At 43.1% G+C, this 18503-nt stretch overlaps 1 protein-coding gene across 2 annotated transcripts in view; it reads left to right on the forward strand.

Moving 5' to 3' along the window:
• nck2a (NCK adaptor protein 2a) overlaps nt 1-18503 on the forward strand; it is a 71595-nt gene that overhangs the window by 41089 nt on the left and 12003 nt on the right. For both annotated transcript variants that reach the window (XM_041843923.2, XM_045206724.1), the window contains exon 2: nt 4205-4449. In XM_041843923.2, the coding sequence (XP_041699857.1) occupies nt 4221-4449 (229 nt within the window). In that variant the 5' untranslated portion in view covers nt 4205-4220. The remainder of the gene's footprint in view (nt 1-4204; nt 4450-18503) is intronic.

Genomic DNA, 18503 nt, shown 5'->3' on the forward strand with positions numbered 1-18503 from the left:
AACCCTGGAGTTGCAAGCGCCATGCTCTACCAACTGAGCTATACAGTTTCCTCTTGCAAAATGTTTTGCTACATTGCGCCTTAAATAAATAATAAATATAAACTATAAATGAGTCACACTGTACTAAAACATCCATAGACACGACAGTGCATTAAGAAATTAGCCTGTCGTGGATAGAGTTTAATATCATGTCTTAAAAAAACAGCATTTATGAAATACAGTGGGCTATATCTGAAGATATACATCTTTCCAGCGGTAATGGGATCTTTTATGTGGTGTAATCGTGTGGCTACGCTTCTCATGCGTTATACGGTCCTGTGTGGCGGAGCTTCATCAGTGAATTGCTCTCTCATTAAAGAATAAAGTGGAGAAGACGATATGAGAAAGGAAATGTGTGATCCCAAGTGTCTCTCCCCCTGTGGGCCGGCGTATTTGACCGTTTATCGTGGTGTGTGTCTGTCTCTAGAACACTCCGCTCCAGTGTTTTGACACACACACACACACACACACACACACACACACACGGGAGCAGCACTCTGTTTTACCCACTGGCCGTTAGCTAAGTTTCACACAGCAAGGGTTTAACAGTGGTAGAGTTGTGTCTCTCTCTCGCTCTCTGAAACACCATGAATATGGAATCAGCCCGTTACTATGCAACATGGGCAGTTTTAAACAACGACTACTCCTCCCAGTAGAATACAGTGTTACTATACTATCTACGTGCAGGTCAGGACTTCAACAGAAGGGGAGACTGTTTATTACTCCTCCAGGTTTGGATTCAAAGAGGTAGACCTGGGCTGTCTCAACACAAGATGTAATACAATAAAAATAATGATGTTGACCTTTTTAACGTTTTGAGACAAGGTTGACTATTGGAGAACATTAGTGATATGTGTGAGAATTACATCTCTCTCCCCCTCTCTCTCTTTCCCCCCTCTTTCTCCCTCTCTCTCTCACTCTCTCGCCCTCTCTCTCTTCCTTTCTCTTCTTCTTTGTGAGCATCTCTGTTTCATGTTTACAAGGCAGCGCTTCAGTTGTTTATTTGACGGTTCAGTTTCCCAGCTGCAGTGGTTGAACTCTGGCGTACGTTCTAAACATAGATATTATCATTAGGCTGCCATGGGAAGGCTTGACGGAACAGAACACTGATACAGACTGAGCTCGTCCAACCGGCCGTCTGTGCTGCCTTCATACTGATTTCTAACTTGTTTGCTTTTTATAAGTATAGTCATTTAATATGGTGTTCATCTCATAAGTATAGTCATTTAATATGGTGTTCATCTCATAAGTATAGTCATTTAATATGGTGTTCATCTCATGCACTCAGCTACGCACACATACAAGCACTCCCCACACGCAGGCAGTCAGGCACGCATACAATACATGTATGTACGAATGCACGCATACATGCACACTTTTCCATTCCATGTACATTCAGCTGTAAAGTAGTGTGTGTGACTGTGTTCACCTGATTCCTCTCCTGCATGGTGAAATGGAGCATGCATAATCCCTGTCTGTCTCTCTCACACACTAATGGACAAGGCTGTGTGTGTGTGTGTGTGTAGCCAGCACTCTCTTGTTAAAACCATCTAGTCTGTCAGAAAGACTGTCAGGGTTGTACGACCAAACTGAAGGTGCAACAACATCGAGGTTTCACTGCTTGACTTCAGGAGTTTCATTCAGTGACAGTCAGCTGTTTTAAAAAGCATTATACTGTAAGTCAATATATGTGAGCTCCAATCTCAGCCTCTCCAAGTTAGATCTCTACAAAAATTATGAAAAACTCCTGGCCCCATTTGGTGTATAACTGGCTGCACATACATTTGCCATGTTTTCGCCACCTGATCTGATCTCGGATCTGGCTGACTGGCGGTTCAGGGTCCAGGAGATGATCAGGTGCTTCCTGTTAGGGAGGTCAACCACAGGGGAATGAAAGCCTAACCACACAGGCTTGGTTTCAATAAGGAGTTATCTTATGGCTGCTGTTAGACTCGATACATGCGGTTTGTAGTTAGACGGCGCAACAGTGATTATCTCATTTTCTAAATGTGCATTTTATAGTTGGGTGGTGTAGTAGTGAATATGTTATCTGATGTCATAATTCTGGTGTGTAAAATGGAGGGAGAGTTACATTAGTGTGATTATACAGTGGGGAGAACAAGTATTTGATACACTGCCGATTTTTGCAGGTTTTCCTACTTACAAAGCATGTAGAGGTCTGTAATTTTTTATCATAGGTACACTTCAACTGTGAGAGACGGAATCTAAAACAAAAATCTAGAAAATCACATTGTATGATTTTTAAGTAATTAATTTGCTTTTTATTGCATGACATAAGTATTTGATACATCAGCAGCAGGGATTTTGGCCAACTCCTCCATACAGACCTTCTCCAGATCCTTCAGGTTTCGGGGCTGTCGCTGGGCAATACGGACTTTCAGCTCCCTCCAAAGATTTTCTATTGGGTTCAGGTCTGGAGACTGGCTAGGCCACTGTAGTATCGAGTCAATGCTGGCAATTATTGCTGATAAACAAAGGAGTCCGCTCATACTGAACCTTTGATCATAAGTTTTATTCATATCACAAGATTCCAGCATGAGCTTACAGGTGTCAAGATCACCCGGAGAACGGTGTCCCAGATTGCAATGGCCGCTCTAACCTCTTCGTCGTTTTTACCCAGTATATATAATCTTCCCAAGATATGGGTGGCTCCCTCTACTGTCCAATCCCCTGTCTACAACACACAGACTTCTCTGTCCTATCCGGGGTGTCACACTAAAACCGGCTCTCTTTCTGCTAAATAAACATCCTTTCAGGTTCCACTTAAAAACATTAACAAAGTCATAATCTTCATATACGACACCACTCCAGGACCTTGAGATGCTTCTTACGGAGCCACTCCTTAGTTGCCCTGGCTGTGTGTTTCGGGTCATTGTCATGCTGGAAGACCCAGCCACGACCCATCTTCAATGCTCTTACTGAGGGAAGGAGGTTGTTGGCCAAGATCTCGCGATACATGGCCCCTTCCATCCTCCCCTCAATACGGTGCAGTCGTCCTGTCCCCTTTGCAGAAAAGCATCCCCAAAGAATGATTTTTCCACCTCCATGTTTCACGGTTGGGATTGTGTTCTTGGGGTTGTACTCATCCTTCTTCTTCCTCCAAACACGGCGAGTGGAGTTTAGACCAAAAAGCTCTATTTTTGTCTCATCAGACCACATGACCTTCTCCCATTCTTCCTCTGGATCATCCAGATGGTCAGTGGCAAACTTCAGACGGGCCTGGACATGCGCTGGCTTGAGCAGGGGGACCTTGCGTGCGCTGCAGGATTTTAATCCATGACGGCGTAGTGTGTTACTAATGGTTTTCTTTGAGACTGGTCCCAGCTCTCTTCAGGTCATTGACCAGGTCCTGCCGTGTAGTTCTGGGCTGATCCCTCACCTTCCTCATGATCATTGATGCCCCACGAGGTGAGATATTGCATGGAGCCCCAGACCGAGAGTGATTGACGGTCATCTTGAACTTCTTCCATTTTCTAATAATTGCGCCAACAGTTGTTGCCTTCTCACCAGGCTGCTTGCCTATTGTCCTGTTGCCCATCCCAGCCTTGTGCAGGTCTACAATTTTAACCCTGATGTCCTTACACAGCGCTCTGGTCTTGGCCATTGTGGAGAGGTTGGAGTCTGTTTGATTGAGTGTGTGGACAGGTGTCTTTTATACAGGTAACGAGTTCAAACAGGTGCAGTTAATACAGGTAATGAGTGGAGAACAGGAGGGCTTCTTAAAGAAAAACTAACAGGTCTGTGAGAGCCGGAATTCTTACTGGTTGGTAGGTGATCAAATACTTATGTCATGCAATAAAATGCAAATTAATTACTTAAAAATCATACAATGTGATTTTCTGGATTTTTGTTTTAGATTCCATCTCTCACAGTTGAAGTGTACCTATGATACAAATTACAGACCTCTACATGCTTTGTAAGTAGGAAAACCTGCAAAATCAGCAGTGTATCAAATTCTTGTTCTCACCACTGTATGTATTAGATGTATTAGTATGCTTTCCTGAATTTTTTTCTCTCGCACATTTACCTCCATTATCATAATTGTTAAATCATAGATTTTTTTTGGCTACCATGCAGACAATTAGTCTCTCGTCTAAGGTCTAATTTGGGGTTGATGTGTGACTTACTCTCTCCCTCTCCCCAGGCGGACTCCATGAAAGATGACGGAGGAGGTGACAGTTGTAGCCAAGTGGGACTACACGGCCCAGCAGGACCAGGAACTTGACATCCGGAAGAACGATCGGCTTACTCTGCTGGACGACAGCAAGACGTGGTGGAGGGTGAGGAACGCCTCAAACCAGACCGGCTACGTCCCCTCCAACTACGTAGAGCGCAAGAACAGCCTGGTGAAGAAGGCCTCTCTGGTCAAGAACCTCAAAGACACACTGGGTAAGAGGGGTGGGGCTGGGTAAGATGGGTGGGGCTGGGCTGGGTAAGAGGTGTGGAGATGGAGAAGTGGTAGAGTATGTTGTTGGTAACAGTGGTAGTAGTTTGTCAGTATGTTGTTGGTAATGGTGGTGGTAGTTTGTCAGTATGTTGTTGGTAATGGTGGTAGTAGTTTGTCAGTATGTTGTTGGTAATGGTGGTGGTAGTTTGTCAGTATGTTGTTGGTAATGGTGGTGGTAGTTTGTCAGTATGTTGTTGGTAACAGTGGTGGTAGTTTGTCAGTATGTTGTTGGTAACAGTGGTGGTAGTTTGTCAGTATGTTGTTGGTAATGGTGGTGGTAGTTTGTCAGTATGTTGTTGGTAACGGTGGTAGTAGTTTGTCAGTATGTTGTTGGTAATGGTGGTGGTAGTTTGTCAGTATGTTGTTGGTAATGGTGGTAGTAGTTTGTCAGTATGTTGTTGGTAATGGTGGTGGTAGTTTGTCAGTATGTTGTTGGTAACGGTGGTAGTAGTTTGTCAGTATGTTGTTGGTAATGGTGGTGGTAGTTTGTCAGTATGTTGTTGGTAACAGTGGTGGTAGTTTGTCAGTATGTTGTTGGTAATGGTGGTAGTAGTTTGTCAGTATGTTGTTGGTAACAGTGGTGGTAGTTTGTCAGTATGTTGTTGGTAATGGTGGTGGTAGTTTGTCAGTATGGGGCGGCAGGTAGCTTAGTGGGTAAGAGCGTTGTGCCAGTAACCGAAAGGTCGCTGGTTCTAATCCCCGAGCCGACTAGGTGAAAAATCAGTCGATGTGCCCTTAAGCAAGGCACTTAACCCTAAATGCTCCTGTAAGTCGCTCTGGATAAGAGCGTCTGCTAAATGACTAAAATGTAATGTAAATGTAACAGTGGTAGTAGTTTGTCAGTATGTTGTTGGTAACAGTGGTGGTAGTTTGTCAGTATGTTGTTGGTAATGGTGGTGGTAGTTTGTCAGTATGTTGTTGGTAACAGTGGTAGTAGTTTGTCAGTATGTTGTTGGTAATGGTGGTGGTAGTTTGTCAGTATGTTGTTGGTAATGGTGGTAGTAGTTTGTCAGTATGTTGTTGGTAATGGTGGTGGTAGTTTGTCAGTATGTTGTTGGTAACAGTGGTAGTAGTTTGTCAGTATGTTGTTGGTAACAGTGGTGGTAGTTTGTCAGTATGTTGTTGGTAATGGTGGTGGTAGTTTGTCAGTATGTTGTTGGTAACAGTGGTAGTAGTTTGTCAGTATGTTGTTGGTAATGGTGGTGGTAGTTTGTCAGTATGTTGTTGGTAACAGTGGTAGTAGTTTGTCAGTATGTTGTTGGTAACAGTGGTGGTAGTTTGTCAGTATGTTGTTGGTAATGGTGGTGGTAGTTTGTCAGTATGTTGTTGGTAACAGTGGTAGTAGTTTGTCAGTATGTTGTTGGTAACAGTGGTGGTAGTTTGTCAGTATGTTGTTGGTAATGGTGGTGGTAGTTTGTCAGTATGTTGTTGGTAATGGTGGTGGTAGTTTGTCAGTATGTTGTTGGTAACAGTGGTGGTAGTTTGTCAGTATGTTGTTGGTAATGGTGGTGGTAGTTTGTCAGTATGTTGTTGGTAACAGTGGTAGTAGTTTGTCAGTATGTTGTTGGTAATGGTGGTGGTAGTTTGTCAGTATGTTGTTGGTAACAGTGGTAGTAGTTTGTCAGTATGTTGTTGGTAACAGTGGTGGTAGTTTGTCAGTATGTTGTTGGTAATGGTGGTGGTAGTTTGTCAGTATGTTGTTGGTAACAGTGGTAGTAGTTTGTCAGTATGTTGTTGGTAACAGTGGTGGTAGTTTGTCAGTATGTTGTTGGTAATGGTGGTGGTAGTTTGTCAGTATGTTGTTGGTAATGGTGGTGGTAGTTTGTCAGTATGTTGTTGGTAACAGTGGTGGTAGTTTGTCAGTATGTTGTTGGTAACAGTGGTGGTAGTTTGTCAGTATGTTGTTGGTAATGGTGGTGGTAGTTTGTCAGTATGTTGTTGGTAATGGTGGTAGTAGTTTGTCAGTATGTTGTTGGTAACAGTGGTGGTAGTTTGTCAGTATGTTGTTGGTAACAGTGGTGGTAGTTTGTCAGTATGTTGTTGGTAATGGTGGTGGTAGTTTGTCAGTATGTTGTTGGTAATGGTGGTAGTAGTTTGTCAGTATGTTGTTGGTAATGGTGGTGGTAGTTTGTCAGTATGTTGTTGGTAACGGTGGTAGTAGTTTGTCAGTATGTTGTTGGTAATGGTGGTGGTAGTTTGTCAGTATGTTGTTGGTAACAGTGGTGGTAGTTTGTCAGTATGTTGTTGGTAATGGTGGTAGTAGTTTGTCAGTATGTTGTTGGTAACAGTGGTGGTAGTTTGTCAGTATGTTGTTGGTAATGGTGGTGGTAGTTTGTCAGTATGGGGCGGCAGGTAGCTTAGTGGGTAAGAGCGTTGTGCCAGTAACCGAAAGGTCGCTGGTTCTAATCCCCGAGCCGACTAGGTGAAAAATCAGTCGATGTGCCCTTAAGCAAGGCACTTAACCCTAAATGCTCCTGTAAGTCGCTCTGGATAAGAGCGTCTGCTAAATGACTAAAATGTAATGTAAATGTAACAGTGGTAGTAGTTTGTCAGTATGTTGTTGGTAACAGTGGTGGTAGTTTGTCAGTATGTTGTTGGTAATGGTGGTGGTAGTTTGTCAGTATGTTGTTGGTAACAGTGGTAGTAGTTTGTCAGTATGTTGTTGGTAATGGTGGTGGTAGTTTGTCAGTATGTTGTTGGTAACAGTGGTAGTAGTTTGTCAGTATGTTGTTGGTAACAGTGGTGGTAGTTTGTCAGTATGTTGTTGGTAATGGTGGTGGTAGTTTGTCAGTATGTTGTTGGTAATGGTGGTGGTAGTTTGTCAGTATGTTGTTGGTAATGGTGGTGGTAGTTTGTCAGTATGTTGTTGGTAACAGTGGTGGTAGTTTGTCAGTATGTTGTTGGTAACAGTGGTGGTAGTTTGTCAGTATGTTGTTGGTAATGGTGGTGGTAGTTTGTCAGTATGTTGTTGGTAATGGTGGTAGTAGTTTGTCAGTATGTTGTTGGTAACAGTGGTGGTAGTTTGTCAGTATGTTGTTGGTAACAGTGGTGGTAGTTTGTCAGTATGTTGTTGGTAATGGTGGTAGTAGTTTGTCAGTATGTTGTTGGTAACAGTGGTGGTAGTTTGTCAGTATGTTGTTGGTAATGGTGGTGGTAGTTTGTCAGCAGTGAAAGGAGCTCCTCCTCTATTTTGTCACATCCCTCTACACTACAGCTAGAAATGGATGAAGTCATTATTAACTCTTCTTCTGAACTCTGTATGTGTCCCACTCTGGTACTGAGGCTAGATGTGTGCCTCTGTCTTATTTTACAGAGCAGCTATCCACCAGCACCTCAGGGACAGTGTTCAGTTGGCCGTCTCTCAGAGTTGCCACAGCTTGGTGTCTGTAGGTCCTCACATTAATGCAAGCACTCACTCACGTGTCAAGGTCATGCACATTTCCCAGGTTTGTCAGCATTCCTCTTCACAGGTTTCCAGTTAGAAAGATTCCTAGTTTAGAGTTAAGGGTTCAGGAAAATGTGTGTAATATCAGGAAAACTGCTCCATACACTACAGGATTATGGAAGATGAAATATTATCTCAGATGTTTACTAAACGTGCATGGATGATCAAATGTGATCTTGTATCAGGGCTGGTCGAGACTGAAGAGACACGCTGGCCTGTTCTGTCTCTATCCATCTCCTTACTCCCTTTCTATTTTCTTTCACTCTATTATTTTTTCATACTTTCTCGTATACTCATTTTGCTGAACTGTGAACTTCAGTAATCAATAAATGTGTCTTGCCTGCACCAGCGAGAGAAACATTGTGAGTTACATTTACATTTTAGTCATTTAGCAGACGCTCTTATCCAGAGCGACTTACAGGAGCAATTAGGGTTAAGTGCCTTGCTTAAGGGCACATCGACAGATTTTTCACCTAGTCGGCTCGGGGATTAGAACCAGCGACCTTTCGGTTACTGGCACAACGCTCTTACCCACTAAGCTACCTATGAGTTGAGCACACAGGCCTGATGTGTCCTGTCAGTTGGAAATAATTAAATTAAATCTTGTTTTCAAACTGTCAACAGACATTACAGGAGTTTGTAATCAGCTAGGTACACTACATGGCCAAAAGTATGTGGACTGCTCGTCAAACATCTCATTCCAAAATCATGGGCATTAGTAAGGAGTTGGTCCCCCTTTGCTGCTGTAACAGCCTCCACTCTTCTGGGAAGGCTTTCCACTAGATGTTGGAACATTGCTGCGGGGACTTGCTTCCATTCAGCCACAAGCATTAGTGAGGTTGGGCACTAATGTTGGGCGATTTAGGCCCGCAGTTGGCATTCCAATTCATCCCAAAGGCGTTCAATGGGGTTGAGGACAGGGCTCTGTGCATGCCAGTCAGTCCACACCGATCTCGACAAACCATTTCTGTATGGACCTCGCTTTGTGCACAGGGGCACTGTCATGCTGAAACAGGAAAGGGCCTTCCCCAAACTGTTGAACAAAGTTGGAAGCACAGAATCGTCTAGAATGACATTGTATGCTGTAGTGTTAAGATGAACAGTTCTTGTGTTGACGTTGCTTCCAGAGGCAGTTTGGAACTCTGTAGTGAGTGTTGCAACCGAGGACATACGATTTGAATGCGCTATCTGCTTCAACATTTGTTCTGTGAGCTTGTGTGGCCTACCACATCGCGGCTGACCCGTTGTTGCTCCTAGACGTTTCCACTTCACAATAACAGCACATAGTTGACCGGGGCAACTCTAGCAAGACAGAAATTTGACGAACTGACTTGTTGGGAAGGTGGGATCCTATGCTGGTCCCGCGTTGAAAGTCACTGAGCTATTCATTAAGGACATTCTACTGCCAATGTTTGTCTATGGAGATTGCATGGCTGTGTGCTCGATTTTATACACCTGTCAGCAATGGGTGTGGCTGAAATAGACGAATCCACTCATTTGAAGGGGTGTCCACATACTTTTGTATATATAGTGTATGTCTTCTCTGCTGGTGGGGGAGAGTGAGAACAGTTTAGATTGAGAGAGACGCACACAGACATACATAGAAAGCGAGAGTGGGGGAGAAATAGTGGCGAGAGGGAGGGCAGAGGAGTGAGGGCAGAGGAGTGAGGGCAGAGGAGTGAGGGCAGAGGAGTGAGGGCAGAGGAGTGAGGGCAGAGGAGTGAGGGCAGAGGAGTGAGGGCAGAGGAGTGAGGGGTGAGGGCAGAGGAGTGAGGGCAGAGGAGGCTATGCGAGGGGATGGGTAGGGTCTGTTTCAGACAGTTATTCCCCTCTGCCCCGAGGGAGAGCTCCATCAGACTGTGGGCCAACACTGCACAGCCTGTCACTCTCACGCACCAGCACTGAGTCAGGACTGTGTGTGCATGCGTGGAGAGTGCTCACGATGTGCGCAGATCTTGCTTCTTTCTCTTGCCATGAATCTCACAATAATTTATAGCAGTAAGAAAACTAATTCTAGAGGCATTGAACCAACACTCATTAACAAACATTCTCACCTCTGCTATCCCCAATGTGAGTGTATCCATAATTAAAGGGATGTCTCTATATATTTTTTTTTATTTTACCTTTATTTAATTAGGCAAGTCAGTTAAGAACAAATTCTTATTTACAATGACGGCCTACACCGGCCAAACCCGGACGACGCTGGGCCAATTGTGCACCGCCCTATGGGACTCCCAATCACGGCCGGTTGTGATACAGCCTGGAATCGAACCAGGTGGTCTGTAGTGACGCCTCAAGCACTGAGATGCAGTGCCTTAGACCGCTGCGCCACTCGGGAGCCCATTAAAGAGATGTGACGGAGTCATTGAAGTCCTGTCTACAGGCCAGTAAACCTTACCAGCTTCAGAGTGAGGTCTCTAACAAAGCCATGCAGTTCCACACCCACCACCCATCAGGGCTCGACTCGCTAGCCTGATAGTGTTGCAGCCTGTGGTGAAACCAAGAAACAGCTAACTATCCCCATTGAATTCTACATTATGGCCAGGTTTTATTTCAACCCCTAGCAGTTCAATATTTTGTATTTCATCATAAATCAGTGCTTGGATGTTGAGGGTGAGGGCTCTGCAGTAACTTATTATAATGTGTGTCTTATTTTGAGTGTGTATGCATGTGTGTGTGCATGCCCACCCAGTAAAGTCAGCACTCTGTAAGTTATGGTTGGACTGGGTTCCTCTTTGTCCAATCAGAACTCTGTATAATGGCTGCATGCTTCTCTGTGTCCTGGGTTGCTCTTCTTGAAGGGAGAAGCCCAGTAGCATTGACACAAAATGGCTGTGCAGGGGGCAACCATCTCCTGACCTGAAAATGGCAATGCTCACTCATTTTTTTTTAAACATTTTTAGTCATTTAGCAGACGCTCTTATCCAGAGCGACTTACAGTTAGTGAATACATATATTTTTATACTGGCCCCCCGTGGGAATCAAACCCACAACCCTGGCGTTGCAAACACCATGCTCTATCAACTGAGCTACATCCCTGCCGGCCATTCCCTCCCCTACCCTGGACAACGCTGGGCCAATTGTGCGCCGCCCATGAGTCTCCCGGTCGCGGCCGGCTGCGACAGAGCCTGGATTCGAACCAGGATCTCTAGTGGCACAGTTAGCACTGCGATGCAGTGCCTTAGACCACTGCGCCAATACAGGGCAACAGTCTCCACACTGAGCCAAAATGGCTCCCTTGGCTTCACTCCCTCTGACAGATGTAGGGTGTACAGTAGACACTGTCGCCGTGCCAACGCTGTCTGCCCATAATTTCTGTGAAAACATAAATGGCTGGATGTTTATGGACTGAGCCCAGACTGTAGCACCGTGTTAATATCACTGTGCTTTTACTGTAGCAATGTTTGAAAGATTTGACAGGCAACAACCTTACAATGGGGAAGGGAGAAATATATGAGAAGACATTTTAAATGTAAACCTCTTAACAATATGGAAACTACAATGATTATGAAAGAACACATCCACTACCTCTCAACACACTTGTGTATTTAGTATAAAAACCACTGACTCCCCTGTGTGTCATTGTACTAACTAACTAATTAACTAACTCCTCATGACTCCTTCAGGTTGCCCTGTGCATTGGCAGGGTTGGGGAGTAATCGGTTACAAAAAACGAACTCATCTGTTACATTACCAGTAAAAATATTGTAATCAGATTACATATATATATATATATATATATATATATATATATATATATATATATATATTTTTTTTTAATTTGGGGGGTACAGATTACTTCTAGGATTACTTTAATATTCATAAAGGATGTTTGCAAAAAAGAAAAACGGACACTTCTCTTTTCTCAATGACATTCAAATCAGCATTGACAAAGGCGCAAGTTTATACGTTTGTTCTGCCTGAGCGAGTCTGACCACAAGTCAGAGACCACTATAGGATGACACAGCAAATGTGTTTGATCAATGATGGATCGTGGGAAAAGAGCAATAATCCAAAGATTATGCATAAAACTTGAATAAACGCTTGGCGTAACCAGCAGTGGTTTTTAGCCTACGGACGATGCTGTACAGGACCATCCTTAGTGAATTTCATAAAAATTGTGAAACATTAAAGTTATCCTTTTTAGATAAAACTATACTAAATATATTCACGTCACCAAATTATTGATTAAAACAGTTTTTTTTGCAATGAAGGTCCGTAGTAGCCTCAACATAACTCTGTAGGGTAGCACCATGGTGTAACCGGAGGACAGCTAGTTTCAATCCAAAACCTAGGAGGCTCATGGTTCTCACCCCCTTCCATAGACTTAACACAGTAATTATTACAACTTCTGGAGGACGTCCTCCAACCTATCAGAGCTCTTACAGCATGAACTGACATTGTCCACCCAATCAAAGGATCAGAGAATGAATGAATCGAGTACTGAAAGAAAAGCTACAGCTAGCTAGCAGTGCATACAATGTGGTGAGTAGTTAACTCAGAAAGACAATAGTTGAACAGTGAGAGAGAGCGAGAGACCCACAAAGAATTTGAAAACAAATCCAACTCCCATATCTATTGGGTGAAATACCACAGTGTGCCATCACAGCAGCAAGAAAAAACCTTAACCTGACCCGACCATCCTCCTCCCGCTCCTACTGGTTTTCGCCAGATTCTGCCTTCAGTTTCCTGAAGTTGCCAGTTATAGGCTACACGAGGAGTCGGCAACCTTTCTCATGTGGAATGCCGATTTATCTTACAGTTTCTACCAATCTGCGTGCCAGTTATGGTTTTCATAAGCACATTTCCGTGGACGAGTTTTTAATTTAATTTATAATAATGTCTTCCTATCTCCAAATCAATGTCATGTGATTAATCAAAATTGTATCCAAATACAAACCTAAAAAGTAACTTCACTTCTATTGCCATTGCTAACTATGTAAAAATAGCCTACATAAAGCCAACAAATTAATACATTGCAGCCTGTAGGTAGAAAATGCCCTGATAAAAAATAAATGTAATATTGGCTACGCATGGCCTGTCTGCAACGAACTTGAAACCATGTATAAAATATTCTGGCTCAGAGTTTCCTGAGCCAGTGAGCTGTAGGCTATTTGCGCAAGGGATAAGAGGTCATCGGGTAGGCCTATTTTATGACGTTTCCACTGGATCAGAGCATGACGTTTTTCCCTTTTCATGCCGAGTGGTTATCGAAAAGGAGAGAGCTAGAAAGATTTTTCAAATACATTGAGAAACTGTTGTCATTCACCAATGGATGTAAAAACAGACTTTGTTTGCTTGCTGTTTTAGGTTTGAGAAGCTCCACAGCTCATGTGTGGTGCGTTAAGCCAATCAGAAACACTATCTGATCCCCAAATGAGCACATTTTATATGCCAACATTTGCGTGCAGGCCAGGTAGCCTATAGGCCTACTTCTATGCGTAATCAGGTGTGTGTCCTTACACAACATTGACAGGAGCGCTCCAAACAAAAGACTATGACTAAATTGACAAAACTTGTAAATGGAATTAAATAAATCAAAACTTGTTTCTCATAAGCATATGTTGTGCACTCTGCAAACAACGTGTCCAATCCAACAATGAGAACGGTAGAAGACTGGAATAATAATATATTGAATGCATTAACAGAAATGACCGTAACCAAACAAACATTGTAGATTAGGAATTAATGGTAAATGTGCTACTGGTGATATACAGTGAGGGGGAAAAAAGTATTTGATCCCCTGCTGATTTTGTATGTTCGCCCACTGACAAAGAAATGATCAGTCTATAATTTCAATGGTAGGTTTATTTGAACAGTGAGAGACAGAATAACAAAAAAATCCAGAAAAATGCATGTCAAAAATGTTATAAATTGATTTGCATTTTAATGAGGGAAATAAGTATTTGACCCCCTCTCAATCAGAAAGTATCTGGCTCCCAGGTGTCTTTTATACAGGTAATGAGCTGAGATTAGGAGCACACTCTTAAAGGGAGTGCTCCTAATCTCAGTTTGTTACCTGTATAAAAGACACCTGTCCACAGAAACAATCAATCAATCAGATTCCAAACTCTCCACCATGGCCAGGACCAAAGAGCTCTCCAAGGATGTCAGGGATAAGATTGTAGACCTACACAAGGCTGGAATGGGCTACAAGACCATCGCCAAGAAGCTTGGTGAGAAGGTGACAACAGTTGGTGCGATTATTTGCAAATGTAAGAAACGCAAAAGAACTGTCAATCTCCCTCGGCCTGGGGCTCCATGCAAGAGCTCACGTCGTGGAGATGCAATGATCATGAGAACGGTGAGGAATCAGCCCAGAACTACACGGGAGGATCTTGTCAATGATCTCAAGGCAGCTGGGACCATAGACACCAAGAAAACAATTGGTAACACACTACGCCGTGAAGGACTGAAATCCTGCAGCGCCCGCAAGGTCCCCCTGCTCAAGAAAGCACATATACATGCCCGTCTGAAGTTTGCCAATGAACATCTGAATGATTCACAGGAGAACTGGGTGAAAGTGTTGTGGTCAGATGAGACCAAAATGGAGCTCTTTGGCATCAACTCAACTCACCGTGTTTGGAGGAGGAGGAATGCTGCCTATGACCCCAAGAACACCATCCCCACTGTCAAACATGGAGGTGGAAACATTATGCTTTGGGGGTGTTTTTCTGCTAAGGGGACAGGACAACTTCACTGCATCAAAGGGACGATGGACGGGGCAATGTACCGTCAAATCTTGGGTGAGAACCTCCTTCCCTCAGCCAGGGCATTGAAAATGGGTCGTGGATGGGTATTCCAGCATGACAATGACCCAAAACACACGGCCAAGGCAACAAAGGAGTGGCTCAAGAAGAAGCACATTAAGGTCCTGGAGTGGCCTAGCCAGTCTCCAGACCTTAATCCCATAGAAAATCTGTGGAGGGAGCTGAAGGTTCGAGTTGCCAAACATCAGCCTCGAAACCTTAATGACTTGGAGAAGATCTGCAAAGAGGAGTGGGACAAAATCCCTCCTGAGATGTGTGCAAACCTGGTGGCCAACTACAAGAAATGTCTGACCTCTGTGATTGCCAACAAGGGTTTTGCCACCAAGTACTAAGTCATGTTTTCCACAGGGGGCAAATACTTATTTCCCTCATTAAAATGCAGATCAATTTATAACATTTTTGACATGTGTTTTTCTGGATGTTCTTTGTTGTTATTCTCTCTCACTGTTCAAATAAACCTACCATTAAAATGATAGACTGATCATTTCTTTGTCAGTGGGCAAACATACAAAATCAGCAGGGGATCAAATACTTTTTTCCCTCACTGTATGGAATTGATAGACACAAACAGTAAAATGCAAATAATTCACACAATGAAATTATGAAACAATGACTGTTGGCAGGAGAGGGCACATTCTGGAGAGAGACGTGCATTTTAGCCATCCCGTCGGCCTCCACAATGGATTAGTCTCGGCCTCCGCAATGGATTATTTCACTGAGATGGACTCAAATCAAACAGATCTCGTGTGCCATAAAAAATATATACAGTACCAGTCAAAAGTTTGGACACCTACTCATTTAAGGGTTTTTCTTTATTTTTACATTGTAGAATAATAGTGAAGACATCAAAACTATGAAATAACACATGGAATCATGTAGTAACCAAAAAAGTGTTAAACAAATCAAAATATATTTTATATTGTAGATTCTTCAAATTAGCCACCGTTTGCCTTTATGACAGCTTTGCACACTCTTGGCATTCTCTCAACCAGCTTCATGAGGTAGTCACCTGGAATTCATTTCAATTAACAGTTGTGCCTTGTTAAAAGTTAGTTTGTGGAATTTCGTTTGAGCCAATCAGTTGTGTTGTGACAAGGTAGGGTTGGTATACAGAAGATTATTTGGTAAAATACCAAGTCCATATTATGGCAAGAATAGCTCAAATAAGCAAAGAGAAACGACAGTCCATCATTACTTTAAGACATGAAGGTCAGTCAATCCGGAAAATGTCAAGAACTTTGAAGGTTTCTTCAAGTGTAGTCGTAAAAACCATCAAGCGCTACGATGCAACTGGCTCTTATGAGGACCGCCACAGGAAAGGAAGACCCAGAGTTACCTCTGCTGCAGAGGATAAATTCATTAGTTACCAGCCTCAGAAATTGCAGGCCAAATAAATGCTTCACAGAGTAAAAGTAACAGACACATCTCAGCATGAGTAGGTGTGTCCAAACTTTTGACTTGTACTGTATATGTATTTGCTACGCTCTACTAAAAAAATCTTGGTCGACCAACAGCCTATCGACCAAACAATTGACCAGTCGACTAATTGGGGTCAGCCCTGCTGATTTACAGTTGAACAGGTAACCTAGTAACTGTGACGTATTACATTTAGAAAGTATCCTACCTAGGGCTGTTGCGGTGACCGTATTACCGCCACACCGGTGATCACGAGTCATGAAGGCAGTCAAATTCCATGTGACCGTTTAGTCACGGTAATTAGGCTTCTCCAAGCTCTGATGCTGCTGCTGGTCATTAGTAGCCTACCAAATGTGTTAACTGCCTGGTACTCAGCACTCTATTGTCCCTCTAATCACTCTGACATCAATGCAAATGTAATCGAAAATCTAATGTTTGTGAGAAAGACCCGGTCACGTGATGGAGAGCCATGTGAGTGAGAGGTGCTTCGGAGCGCGCAGCACTCAGGGAGAAGGGCACAACGGCCACTGGCCGCAAAAGGCATGGATATTTTTAGGGTGCATTACGGCCACACAAAGGGGATGCCGCCATGAAATTCGAGGCATTATCAAGTGCTTGTCAAATTGTGAATGAGAGACTAATGAAGTGTGTACAGCCTGTGCAAAAAACAAAGCAGAGCTTATGCCTTTCAAGCGACTTTTTTCAAATCCTCATTAGTCGCATCATGCAGCCTTACAATGTATTAAAAATCTAAACATATAGCCCAATGTTATACATTAGTAACTCTAAATAAGCATATAGGAGTACCTATTTCTTTGTTAACCGCTCAACAAAAAATAGCCGCATGTGCGCACTCCCTCAAATTGTTCAATTGTGTTCTTAATACTATAAAATAATGCCACCGAATTCTAAGTAAATCTTGTCTGCTAAATGAACTAGTGTATCCCACAGCCATATGGTATAGCCACATCAGGTCCTAACATAAAGACATGTCTAAAATAAATAATGGATTTTTTGAGACAGTGTAGGCTATATAACATGGATTTATTAGACCTTTTAAAATGTAGATGTTCCAAAGGTCTGCATCAGTGGCTTGTAGGCTACACTACCAGTCGACGTTTTAGAACACCTACTCATTCAAGTGTTTTTTTCTTTATTTTTACTATTTTATACATTGTAGAACAATAGTGAAGACATCAAACTATGAAATAACACATATGGAATCATGTAGTAACCAGATTCTTCAAATAGCCACCCTTTGCCTTGATTACAGTTCTGCACACTTTTGGCATTCTCTCAACCAGCTTCACCTGGAATGCTTTTCCAATAGTCTTGAAGGAGTTCCAACATATGCTGAGCACTTGTTGGCTGCTTTTCCTTCACTCTGCGGTCCGACTCATCCCAAACCATCTCAATTTGGTTGAGGTCGGGGGATTGTGGAGGCAAGGTCATCTGATGCAGCACTCCATCAATCTCCTTCTTGGTAAAATAGCCCTTACACAGCCTGGAGGTGTGTTGGGTCATTGTCCTGTTGAAAAACAAATTATAGTCCCGCTAAGCCCAAACAATATCGCTGCAGAATGCTGTGGTAGCCATGCTGGTTAAGTGTGCCTTGAATTCTAAATAAATCACAGACAGTGTCACCAGCAAAGCACCCCCACACTATAACACCACCTCCTCCATGCTTTACGGTGGGAAATACACATGCGGAGATCATCCGTTCACCCACACCGCGTCTCACAAAGACACGGCGGTTGGAACCAAAAATCTCAAATTTGGACTGCAGACCAAAGGACACATTTCCACCGGTCTGATGTCCATTGCTCATGTTTCTTGGCCCAAGCAAGTCTCTTCTTCTTATTGGTGTCCTTCAGTAGTGGTTTCTTTGCAGCAATTCGACCATGAAGGCCTGATTCACGCAGTCTCCTCTGAACAGTTGATGTTAAGGTGTCTGTTTCTTGAACTCTGTGAAGCATTTATTTGGGCTGCAATTTCTGAGGCTGGTAACTCTAATGAACTTATCCTCTGCAGCAGAGGTAACTATGGGTCTTCCATTCCTGTGGCGGTCCTCATGAGAGCCAGTTTCATCATATCGCTTGATGGTTTTTGTGACTGCACTTGAAGAAACGTTCAAAGTTCTTTAAATGTTCCGTGTTGACTGACCTTCATGTCTTAGTTGACTGACCTTCATGTCTTAAAGTAATGATGGACTGTTGTTTCTCTTTGCTTATTTGAGCTGTTCTTGCCATAATATGGACTTGATCTTTTACCAAATAGGGCTATCTTCTGTATACCCCCCTACCTTGTTACAACACAACTGATTGGCTCAAACGCATTAAGAAGGAAAGAAATTCCACAAATTATA

Source organism: Coregonus clupeaformis, chromosome 23, assembly GCF_020615455.1.
Source record: "Coregonus clupeaformis isolate EN_2021a chromosome 23, ASM2061545v1, whole genome shotgun sequence".
In the NCBI taxonomy this organism is placed as follows: domain Eukaryota; kingdom Metazoa; phylum Chordata; class Actinopteri; order Salmoniformes; family Salmonidae; genus Coregonus; species Coregonus clupeaformis.